We start from the raw sequence: 12203 nt of genomic DNA, 5'->3' as shown, positions 1-12203 counted from the left end.
ATAGATAAAAACCGTGCCCTGCAGGCAGCAGAGCGCTTGCAAAGCAAGCTGAAGGAACGTGGGGATGTAGCGAATGAAGACAAACTGAGCCTCCTCAAGTCTGTCCTGCAGAGTCCACTCTTCAGTCAGATTCTGAACCTTCAGACTTCCCTGCAACAGCTGAAAGACCAGGTAGGATGTCATCACCTAAGGTGGCCCTGGGAGTGTCCCAAAGATCTTGTGCAAAGAGGCTTGTACTTTTCCAAAGGCTGGCTTTTGTATGCATTAATAAAGTCATTTACACTACCCACAGACATTTGTGCTCTGTGGCTTTTCCCTGCTGGTTATTTCTGTACCCGTTGTTGCAGATGATATGACATTATGTTGAAAGCTCGTGTGGATGCTTAGACACGAGCTTCTACAGGAGGAAGGCTGATGAAAATGTTTGCACTGAGCGGCTGCACACTTGGTTTTGATCATCACTAAGCCGTGTTGTTCCTGTATCTTGCTCATTCAGATTCAGACATTCAGCGTGTAGCATGAATTTGTATGTTTAATCATGTGTGCGAGGAAGGGAAGTCACCTCTGTTTTGACAGTGAAAGGATAATTACATTGTCATCAGTCAAAGGAACTGTAATTCTCACTTCTTAAGACTGTGCAAGTAGCACTCGCTTCCATGACAGCATCAGATGGTGATAAACATTAGGATTTCTAAATGTAACACCATGTTTTATTCCCTGTAAAAATTACGAACATTAAAAAGTTTGAACATTTATATTAAAACTGAAAGCATATCACATGACAGAATAAAAACCGAAGTCAAATGTTCTTTGAACTTACTTAATTTAATCACCATTTAGCAGGATTTAAAAATATTTTTAAAACAGTTCTTATCCTCTCAAGGTTCGAAGTCAGTTTAATTATGTTCTCATGTTTTTAGAATTAATTTAATGATTATGGATGACTTGCTAGCAGATATTCTGCATTAAAAGGGTAAAAATAAAACTTGAAAACTACTTTCATAATTCAGTGAATGAGCAGTTCTAATGGGATGAATGTTCCAGATGCCAACAGAAAGACAGAGGAGAATGCCTACTGTCTTCCAACCTTAACCCAGATTCCTATGCACTTTTGTAATTCCCCAGAAGTGAGAAGAAGAATCTTCAGAAATATTTTTCTTTTGGGCTGAGGAAATAACTCAGTCAACAGTGTTTTTCATCCCCAGAACCCTCTGTTAACAAACAAACAAATGAAAACACAACAACAAATACAAGCTGGGCATAGTGGTGCTAAGGAGAGAGAAACAAATGGATCCTACAAGCATATATACCTGCACACAGGGACATGCAGACACACAGATACACTCCCACAAACTATTTTTCTTTACTAAGTTTCAGATTAATGATTTAAAAAGTCATAGTTGTAAATTTAAAAAGATTTTGTTGAGTGTATGTGTTTCTCTTCTTGGTAAATTATTGGAAAGATTGGTTTTCAATGTTGATGGACTGATAACGTTTTGGAGAAGTCAGTTTCTAGAATATAAGCATAAACGTGGCATGGGAAATTATGTTTGTTTGTTTGTTTTTCAAGAGTGTAAGAAATCGAGCAGAAGTCTCTGTAGTGTATCGTGCGAACATGTAGTTGTAATGAGGGGAAGATGAAGTTGTATACCAGGTATGTAAAAATACACTGGTTAGTCAAGCCTAGTAGCTGGATCTTTCCTTGTTAGCCAGCATTCTGCAGGGAAGATGTTTGTTCACTGTGTCTGATGAAAGAACACAGATGGGCCTACAGGTTGCACTGGTTCTGTTGTTTCCTAGTGGAGTGGAAATAGGATGTAGCTCTAGGCTGTGTGGACCTACATGATTCACATGAAGCCTTCTGGGAAATTTATTGAGTGTTGTAGGGAACTTCATAAAGTGTAGCCTGCTTTGATTTTTATTACTGATACAGGAATGTCTCTGATACTGCAGAGGACACTGAGAAAGATAGTGTACCACGAAGGTCTAAGATTTATTTAACTCCATAGGTAGATCAGCAGACATGCATGGCCAGAGCTCTGAGACGAGTCCAGGCTTCAGCAAGAGAAATAGATAGCATGAAGGGGACTCTGAGGAGAGGAAATTAGGATATACATGGGCCTTCTATGACCTTTATGATGATAGGGAATGGTTCATAGTACAAGTCTGCAGTCAGGCTGTTGAATTCCCAGGCAGGAGGCAGGCTAGGGGGTAGAAGCAGGATGTGTGTCACCAATGCCTCAGTTGATAGAAACTTCCCTCTTGATGGGAAACTCCTGGCACCAGGAAGTCGATTAACCAGGGACTCAGAGACAGTGTGGGTAGGTTGTTATCTGTGAAAGGCGGAAGCTGTTACATAATATTGTGTTCTGAGCAGCAGCTGGACTCTATCATTAAATTCTTAGAATATATGTTGATGATTTGTGAGGCCCTCGAATTCTGCTGCCATGTCTTAAATATCTTTGGATTTTAGTCTGCTTGGATATTTGACCTATAGAAAACAGAAGTAGGGGCTGGAGAGATGGCTCAGTGGTTAAGAGCGGTGTCTGTTCTTCTGAAGGACCCAGGTTCAATTCCCAGCAACCACATGGCAGCTCACAACTGTCTGTAATGCCAATTCCAAGGTATCTGACACCTTCATACTAATGCACATAAAATAAAAAACATTAAATAAATTAAAAAGGAAAACAAAAGTAGAAATGGAAGAGTATGTGCAGCTCTGCCCTGTTTGTTACAGTGGTACAAGAAGGTAGGTGATAAGGCAGAGCTACAAGTAGGTGTTGGTTTCTTTACTGCCTTTGGGATCTGCAGCCTGTTTTAGAGCTTTTATTTCTTGTTTCTTTCAATGATAATCTTGACATCTATGCATCTCTCAAAGGCTAATGTCTTTTCCCAGGACACTGAAATTTTGCATTTGCATGTGTATTCTGTGAAGTTTCTCTAATCTAATATAGGTGGATGCCACTCTTTACCAATTCCTTTTACTAACCAATTTTATTTCTTTTATGAGTCTAGTAAAGTTTCAAATTTTATTTCATATTATTTTCTAGACTTTATCATGTTAGCTTTAAAATGTTAATTTATTAATGTTTATAGTTTAATAACTTATATAAAGAATAAAATTTGTTTCATGCTCTTAATCCAGTATCTATCTAAATTACACATTGCTAGTCCTAATTAGTTAGCTTATACCTATATTATAGTTTTGACATACAATTTTATGTGCACAGCAGGTGGAGATTACAGCTTCCACCTTTTTTTTTAACTATCTTCAACCTTTCCTCCACCATGCCCAGCATCATTCTCTGTCTGTTAGAGAAGCAGAGGAAGTGAATAATTGGTAAGCTCGAGGTGTATACAGCATGCTAAAGAACATGATCATATTGTTGCATTAATGACAGATGCTGACATGCCTTGTTGAATTAAACCTGCAATTTTTCCCCTCCCATCCTTCTCATTACTTCTATTCAATAATGTTTAATTTTTTCCAATTTGCTTCTCCAGTATTAAGACTGCCCTTAGAAATCAAACTATTTCCATTTGGCAAATTAAACACTTGACAGGTGTGTAACTGAGAGGGCAAAAGAGCCGTGCCCTGAAGGGATGTGCTATTTAAATATTGTCAAAAATATTAGCAGCTCTGAGAGTGTAATTGATGCCTCTGTTTAACTCCGCCACATTGTGTATTGTTCTAACGCCAGCTAAAAGGATGTATGCTATTAGACCTGAATAATCTCTAATCGTTCCAGCTCATTTCCTATTGCACTATTCCCGATTAAGTGAAAAGGAGCTGCGACTGTGTGTCAATGATCTGTCAAATGCAGGTTCTCGAGTAGTGTCCTCACTGTCACCTAGTCATCACAGCTATTAACTACGTGGCTTAATGCGTATTCATGACAAAAATCTAGCTATTGTGGGAGAAATAAACACGTTAGCAGTTTAATAATAGAAACTTGTCAGCCTTGAGCATATCGGATTTGCATATTTAATCGGTGAAGTTGCCCCAGTCCAGTATAGATGTGGATGGTGCTTTCCTGGTTAAATAATTGCTTTATGAATGACCACAGGCACTAAATCAGTCCCCTATGTTGCTTGTAGGAACAATGTGGATTACAATTATTAATTTTATATAGAAATTTACAACCAAGATTTAGAAATTGATATTGGAAAGATTATTTTTAAATCGTGGCAACAGAGACTAATTCTAAGATCAGAGAAAATAAATGGCTAGCACAGGTTACCAAAGATGCTTCCCTAGGAAATGTGCCTTGAACCAGGAATATCAGGGTCTGCTTGTTAAGAAACTCCAGCATCTGTGGCAAATGGTATCCTGCTGTATTGTGGTTTGATTAATGTTCCCAGGTTCTTAGTTCATCCGCCATCCTCCTCAAAAAACATGCTGGTGTGTACACACTTTATTTGGAAGTATAATTTATAATATATATGTATATATATATACATATATACACACTTACATAAAAGCTAGACTTCATTTTGAAAATTTATAATATTTTGAAATAACTGAAATGATGCTAGGTTTTACATATTATTAGAGTTGGCAGTTAGAATACTTAGATCATTAAAAAAACAACTTATTTTTGAAGTACCTTCTGTATGCTTCTCTTTTTTGCATAATTCTGTATTTTATAAGTTTTACCTGGTTACATTCAAAACAACTCCTGATGACAAACAACTTGAATAATGAACAAAAGTGAACACAAATACAAACACAGTCAAAATACTACAGAAGTAGATCTCTGGATACCTAAGGACCTTGATTTATGAAATTCATATTATTTAATTTTGGTTTCTGAATATTGGGGCAAAACCAAACCAAATGACAAAAGAACTGGGGGTTATAAATTTCTTATTGTGAGACATTCATTGAATTAAAATTTTTCATGGCAATGAAAGTTACTTAGCACACTAACAGTTTTATGGATCATTTATAGGTGTTTATAAATCTTTTGTTGCTGAACATGTATAATCAATGAAAACCAAGTGAGTATGTCTTATTATTTCAGGGAGAAAACAGAACACAGGAAAACAAGATGATAAGTGCTGCAATGGAAAGAATTACTTAGCTTTGACTTAAGGACTGGTCCCAACTACAAGGCACAATATTTAAAATTGATGATGAAAAATGGGTATTTTTCGGCAGAGGTGAGGGAATAGTGTCAGGTGGAAGGAAGAATAATTATGTTTGTACAGAGTGCTTTTCAAATGAGAGTACTGTCTGCAATCAGTTTTGCTTGTCCTAGTTGGTGATAGCAGAGCTGCCATTGCTGTGTGATGGGTAGAGCTTGGGGAAATTGTCACATGTCCATCAGTGTCTAGCACATGCTTGCCTTCCTCCAACTTGGATTTGGTTTGTTTACTAGTCTTCTGATTGAGAAACCTTGGAACAGAGTTGCTATGTGTACACGTATTTACCAGTGTTCCTAAATGATAAAAGTACTGAAAAGAATAGTGATACTGGAGACATATCTCAGCATAATAAAGCCTATTTATAGCAAGCATATAGTCAGCATCATCTCAAAAGGAGAAAAACTCAAAATGAAGACTAGGACAAGGGTATCTACTCTTCTACTTCCTGTTCAGCATAGCACTTGAAGTCTGAGCTAGAGCATAAGAAGTGAAGGAAAAGATGGGGGAAGGGATACAAATAAAAAGACTGCCTTGTCTGGGCTCAGTGGATGAGGATATACTCAGTCCTGATTTGAATTGATGTGCTGGGGAGGGTTGATACAGGGGGAGGGGAGCCAGCCTCCTCTCAGGGGAAAGGGATAGAGGAAGAGGGGAGGAAGGGGAAGAGGGAATTGGGAGGAGAAGAGGGAGGGTTACCATTGGGATATAAAGTAAATAACTGAAATAAAGAAAAAATTTAAAAAAGGTAATACATTAAAGCTTCCTTATTAACAGATATGATTACATGAAAGACGCCAAACCAGTGTTTCTCACCCTTCCTAATGCTGTGACCCTTTTATACAGTTCCTTGTGCTGTGGTGATTCCCAACCATAAAGATATTCCATTGCTACTTCGTAACTCTTCTTTTGCTACTATTATGAATCACAGTCTAAATATTTGTGTTTTCTGATGGTCTTTGTGGGGTTATGACTCACAGGTTGAGAAGTGCTGCCCTAAATGCTCCAGCAGAAATCGCCACAGTTTTTGTTGTTGTTGTTGTTTTGTGTTATTAGCCATAACAAAATTAAGGTAAGATGTTTCAGTAACATTTTGATAGATAACAACTTTGAATATAATTTTGAATACATGAATGTTCTTCAGAGGAATACTATTTTTCATATTCCTGATGCCAGGAGTGCAGCAACCTGTCTTAATGTAGTGGTGGCCTTTCTGATGAAGAACATATGCAGTCACACTGCAGAGATAAAGGCAAATGCTGCAAGTGCACTTCATAGAGTCACTTTTGATTGTTTGGCATGAACACAGTCATCCCTGAGGAGCTAGTCTGCGTAGATACCTGTAAGACTGAGGGATCAAGTTCATGTCCAGATGTGGAGACATGGTGCCTTTGAGTTGCACCATCATCAGCCCTGATAACTTTTTACACATTAGACCAGTGAATGAGGATTCTGGGAGATGACTCAAGGAACAAATCACTGGATTCTCAACTGTGAGGACCTGAGTTTGGATCCCCGTAACCTTCATACTAACTAGATGCAGTATGTCTCTAATCTCAGCATTTCTGAGGAAGTAGAAGGAGGAGACAGGAGAAGCCCCTGAAGCATATGAGCCAGTTGCATTCACAGTGGCAAACAATATAAGACTGCCTCAAATAAGCTGAGAGATGAAGATGGACAGTCATGTATACATATCAAATCCACACAGACAAACATATACATTGTTTTTTTTTAATCAAAAGAGAAATGAGAAATTTTGGTACTTGAGCATTTAAATTTTTTTTAGTCTGGGATGAGAGCAGGTATGTGTACTTGCCATGGCATATGTGAAGAGGTGAGAAAGGTAGCTTTGTGAAGTCATCTCTCTCTTTCCATATTTATGTGGTTTTTGAGTATTTAACTCATGTTACCAGATGTGAGAGTTAATGTCTTAACTATCTTGCTAACCCTGAAGAATACACACACGTCATATAACGGTGTGTGTTATATCTCTGCTGCTGTTGTTTGGTTCTGGGCATCAAACTCAGGTTGCTGGGTTTGTACAGCAAACATCTTTACCCACAGGAGCATCTCATTAGCCTGGTGCTTGAGCATTTTCTACTTAATTTGACTTTTGTGATCTAAAAGATGCTATTGGGTGATGTTTTTCTTTTCTTTTTTCTTTATTAATTAAACTTTATTCACTTTGTATCCCCCCTGTGGTTCTCTCCCAATCCCTCCCTTCCTCCACCCTCTGCACACATGCCCCTCCCCAAGTCCACTGATAAGGGAGGGCTTCTTTTCCTTCCTTCTGATCCTAGTCAATTAGGTCTCATCAGGAGTGGCTGCATTGTCTCCTTCTGTGGCCTGATAATGCTGCTTCCCCCTCAGGGAGAGGTAATTAAAGAGCAGGCCAATCAGTTCATGTCAGAGACAGTCCCTGTTCCTATTACAATGGAACCCACTTGGATACTGAACTGCCATGGGCTACTTCTGTGCAAGGGTCTTAAATTATCTCCATGTATGGTCTTGTTTGGAATATCAGTCTCAGGAAAGACCCCTGTGCTCAGATTTTTTGGTTCTGTTGCTCTCCTTGTGGAGTTTCTGTCCTCTCCAGATTTTACTGTTTCCCACTTCCAGCCTTTTTGCCTTTCTGTATAGGAATTGAGCATTTTAGTCAGAGTCCTCCCTCCTGATTAGTTTCTTTAGGTGTACAGATTTTAGTAGGTTTATCCTATATTATATGTCTATATGAGCGAGTATATACCGTGTGCATCCCTCTGCTGCTGGGATAGCTCACTCAGGATGATCTTTTCCAGATCCCACTATTTACCTGCAAATTTCATGATTTCCTTGTTTTTTATTGCTGAGTAATATTGCATTTTGTAGATATACCACAATTTGTGCATTCCTTCCTCCACTGAGGGGCATCTGGGCTGTTTCCAGCTTCTGGTGATTACAAATAAAGCTGCTACAAACATGGCTGAGCAAATGTCTTTATTGTATGCTTGAGAATCTTTTGGATATATGCCTAGGAATGGTATAGCTGGATCTTGAGGAAGCACTATTCCTAGTTGTCTGAGAAAGCGCCAGATTGATTTCCAGAGTGGTTGTACAAGTTTACATTCTCACCAGCAGTGGAGGAGCGTTCCTCTTTCTCCACAACCTCTCCAGCTTGTGTTGTCTCTTGAGTTTTTTATCTTAGCCATTCTGATGGGTGTAAGGTGAAATCTTAGGGTCGTTTCGATTTGCATTTCCCTGATGGCTAATGAAGTTGAGCATTTCTTTAAGTGTTTCTCTGCCATTCGATATTCCTCTGCAGAGAATTCTCTCTTTAGCTCTGTACCCCATTTTTTAATTGGATTACTTGATTTTTTGCTGTTTAACTTCTTTAGTTCTTTATATATACTGGATATTAGCCCTCTGTAAGATACAGGGTTGGTGAAGATCCTTTCGCAATCTGTAGGCTGTCGTTTTGTTCTGAGGACAGTGTCCTTTGCTTTACTATGAAATTCTTTTCAACATTTAAGTCACGCTTCCAATCAGTTAAATGAACTTTGTTAAGATAATTCTGGGACAGAGGGATAGTGAGGCAGAATGCTGTTGATTTCCCTATGGCTCTGTACTCCCAGCTGTACTATGTCCACAGTGTTATTTTGTCTTCTTTTGCTAAGCATATTGTGAGCAGGTAACAGTGTCATTTGTCTTCTGGATATGTGAGAATGATGGAAAAAAATCACCGTAAAACCCTAATGTCTTATCTAAACTCCTGTTTGTCTTGGTATGGCAGTGGATCAATTCCCTTCATCTTGTGTTGCCTTGATGTAGAAAATTTCATCACACTTTGATGGTAATATTTTCTGTCAAGCTACATTCCTCGAATTTTTCCCCTTGTAAGTTCGCCTGAGAAAACACAGGTCTTGAGATTGAAGTGAATAAATGCTGTCCTGAGATATGCATAAGCACGCGCACAGGCCACTGGGAGCTGTGATACTTGAGTTGGTGCTAGCAGGCGCCAGGAGGAGCTCTGTTAGTCAGAGTTGAGGCTGGCTGGAAGTTCATGCTCTGTGCCTTGTTTCTCTTTGAATACTTTGTGCCTCGTGTATATACTTAAACTCAAAGATGGATGCTTAATTAACTTTTAAATACTTTTAAACATTCAGAAGCGTGTGTGTTAACTATGTATGATTCCTTTCCAAGAGATGAATTTTTAATAAAGAAAGACGAGTAACCAGTGTACCCTTGGAGATCCTGTACTTTCTTTGAGTAGAAACGTCATTGAAGAACTATCTATCATTGTTTCATCACCACTGGCATCACAATTAACTGTTAGAGACATTTTCTGTGCTAGGACTTACTCTAGGCCCAGTTCTGTGTCATCATCACACCATTGTTAGAAAGTAGAAGAGAGGATGTTGCTCATGTTCTGAGGAGGATGTGGAAGTACAGTAAGCTTACACAGCAGGCCTGGCTTCTGGGCCAGCAGGCTGAAGCCAGGACCCCAGTCCTAACTGTTCATATCACTGTTCGTATTTTATTGACTGCATAATTATTGAGCATGACTTGGGGGCATTTTAGGATTTCTTATTCTCAGATTGTTGTGATGTGATTTTGCATTAGAGAGAAACAGAATGAGATACGTGTTGTTACTGATAGGTTTAAGTAAGGGATAGTAAGACTTTAATCCTATGATACACACACATACACAAACTGGCTTTGATGGCACCTCCACTTCAGCCACTATCACCACCATCATCACTACTACAGCCACCTCTATACTTATCTGAGCCCTTCTCTCTCTTTACTTAAATAATGGGACCAAAATGAAATGAAAGGCCCAAAGGGTAAGCCCAGTACTTTAACAGCACTCAGTAAACATTAGCCTTCTTTTTTATTAGCAACCTTTCATACTGAAATGTAATATTCTAAGGCAACAGTTTTCAAACATTTTGATTTCATGATGACTTACTTTTTTGGCTAATGTCATTTATTATTGTTATTATTTACAATTTACTCACTTTGTATCCTGGCTGTAGCCCCTTTCCTGATCTCCAGGTCTCACCCTCCTTCCCACTCCCCCCGCCCCCATTCTCCTCTCCTAGTCCACTGATAGGGGAGGTCCTCCTCCCCTACTAATCTGACCCTAGCCTATCAGGTCCCATCAGGACTGTCTGCATTGTCTTCCTCTGTGGCCTGGCAAGGCTTCCCCACTAGGGGGAAGTGATCAAAGAGCAGGCAACTGAGTTTATGCCAGAGTTTATGCTGCCCCTGCTCCCCTTACTAGGTACCCCCCGTGGAGACTGAACTGCCCATGGGTTACATTTGAGCAGGAGGTCTAGGTTCTCTCCATGGTCCTTGGTTGATTCATCAGTCTCTGCAGGACCCCCTAGGCCCAGATTTTTTGACTCTTGTTGGTCTCCTTGTGGAGCTCCTGTCCCCTCCAGGTATTTTTTTAATTTTTATTTTTATTAACTACAGTTTATTCACTTTGTATCCCCTCTGTAGCTACCTCCCTCCTCCCCTCCCAATCCCACCCTCCCTCCTACTTCTCCACCCATGCCCCTCCCCCAGTCCACTGATGGGGAGGGTCCTCCTCCCCTTCCTTCTGATCCTAGTCTATCAGGTGTCATCAGGAGTAGCTGCATTGTCTTCCTCTGTGGCCTGGTAAGGCTGCTTTCCCCTCAGGGGGAGGTGATCAAAGAGCAGGCCATCAGTTCATGTCAGAGGCAGTCCCTGTTCCCATTACTATGGAACCCACTTGGACACTGAACTGCCATGGGCTACCTCTGTGCAGGGGTTTTAGGTTATCTCCATCAATCGTCCTTGGTTCCTCCAGGTCTTTTTTATCTCACCCTTCTTTCATAAGATTCCCAGCACTCTGCCCAAAGTTTGGCTATTATTCTCAGTATCTGCTTCAACACCCTTCTGGGTAGAGTCTTTCAGGGGCCTGCAGTGGTAGGTTCCTGTCCTGTTCCTTGTCTTCCCTTGCTTCTGATATCTCTCCTGTTTGCCCTTCTAAATAAGGATTAAGCCCCTTCCCTAGGGTCTTCCTTTGTTGTTTAGCTTCTTTAGGACCGTAGATTTTAATATGTTTATCCTATATTAAATGTCTAATATCCACTTATAGGTGAGTATATACCATGTGTGTCTTTCTGCTTCTCGGTTACCTCACTTTAGATGATCTTTTCTAGTTCCATCCATTTGCCAGCAAATTTCATGATTTCCTTGTTTTTAATTGCTGAGTAGTATTCTATTGTGTCAATGTACCATAATTTCTGTATCCATTTCTTGGTTGAGGGGCATCCAGGTTGTTTCCATGTTCTGGCTATTACTAATAAGGCTGCTATGAATGTAGTTGAGCAAATGTCCTTGTATGGTTGAGCATCTTTCAGATATATGCCCAGGAGTGGCATAACTGGATCTTGAGGTAGCTTTATTCCTAATTTTCTAAGATTGTATCAGATTGATTTCAAAAGTGGTTGTACAAGTTTGCACTCTTACCAGCAGTGGAGGAGGGTTCCCCTTAATCTACATCCTCTTTGGCATATGTTGTCATTTGAGTTTTTGATCTTAGGAATTTTGATGGGTGTAAGGTTAAATCTCAGGGTTGTTTTGATGTGCATTTTCCTAATGACTAAGGACATTGAGCATTTCTCTTTTAAAAATTTTTTATTTTATTTTTATTAATTACACTTTATTCACTTTGTATCCTAGCTGTAGTCCTTCCCCCATCCCCTCCCCATCCCACCCTCTCTCCCTCTTCTTCTCCTATGCCTCTCCCCCAGTCCAGTGGTAGAAAAAATGTGTAACGCTTCACAAATTTTGTGTGTCTTCCTTGTATAGGGGACATGCTCATCTCCATATCATTCCAATCTTAGTATATGTGCTTACAAAGCGAGCATGAACATTTCTTTAAGTGTTTCTCTTTGATATTTCTCTGTTGATTATTTTCTGTTTAGCTCTGTATCCCATTTTTTATTGGATTATTTGGATTGTTGGTGTTTAACTACTTGAGTTCTTCATATATTCTGGATATTAGCCCTCTACAAGATGTAGGGTTGGTGAAGATCCTTTCCCAG

General features: G+C 39.5%; 1 protein-coding gene and 1 non-coding gene across 5 annotated transcripts in view; one reads left to right on the top strand and one right to left on the bottom strand.

The window, feature by feature from the left end:
- Positions 1-12203, top strand: part of Mpdz (multiple PDZ domain crumbs cell polarity complex component) — a 169295-nt gene that overhangs the window by 29164 nt on the left and 127928 nt on the right. For all 4 annotated transcript variants that reach the window (XM_060365776.1, XM_060365775.1, XM_021642667.2 and 1 more), the window contains exon 3: positions 5-171. In XM_060365776.1, coding sequence (XP_060221759.1) covers positions 5-171 — 167 coding nt within the window. The remainder of the gene's footprint in view (positions 1-4; positions 172-12203) is intronic.
- Positions 11922-12026, bottom strand: LOC132646957 (U6 spliceosomal RNA). The gene has a single exon (XR_009585279.1). It is a non-coding gene; the product is annotated as a U6 spliceosomal RNA (small nuclear RNA).

The sequence above is a fragment of the Meriones unguiculatus genome, chromosome 12 (assembly GCF_030254825.1).
Source record: "Meriones unguiculatus strain TT.TT164.6M chromosome 12, Bangor_MerUng_6.1, whole genome shotgun sequence".
Taxonomy (NCBI): Eukaryota; Metazoa; Chordata; class Mammalia; order Rodentia; family Muridae; genus Meriones; species Meriones unguiculatus.
Note: the sequence above shows the minus strand (reverse complement) of the source record. Positions and strands in the feature narration are given on the sequence as shown.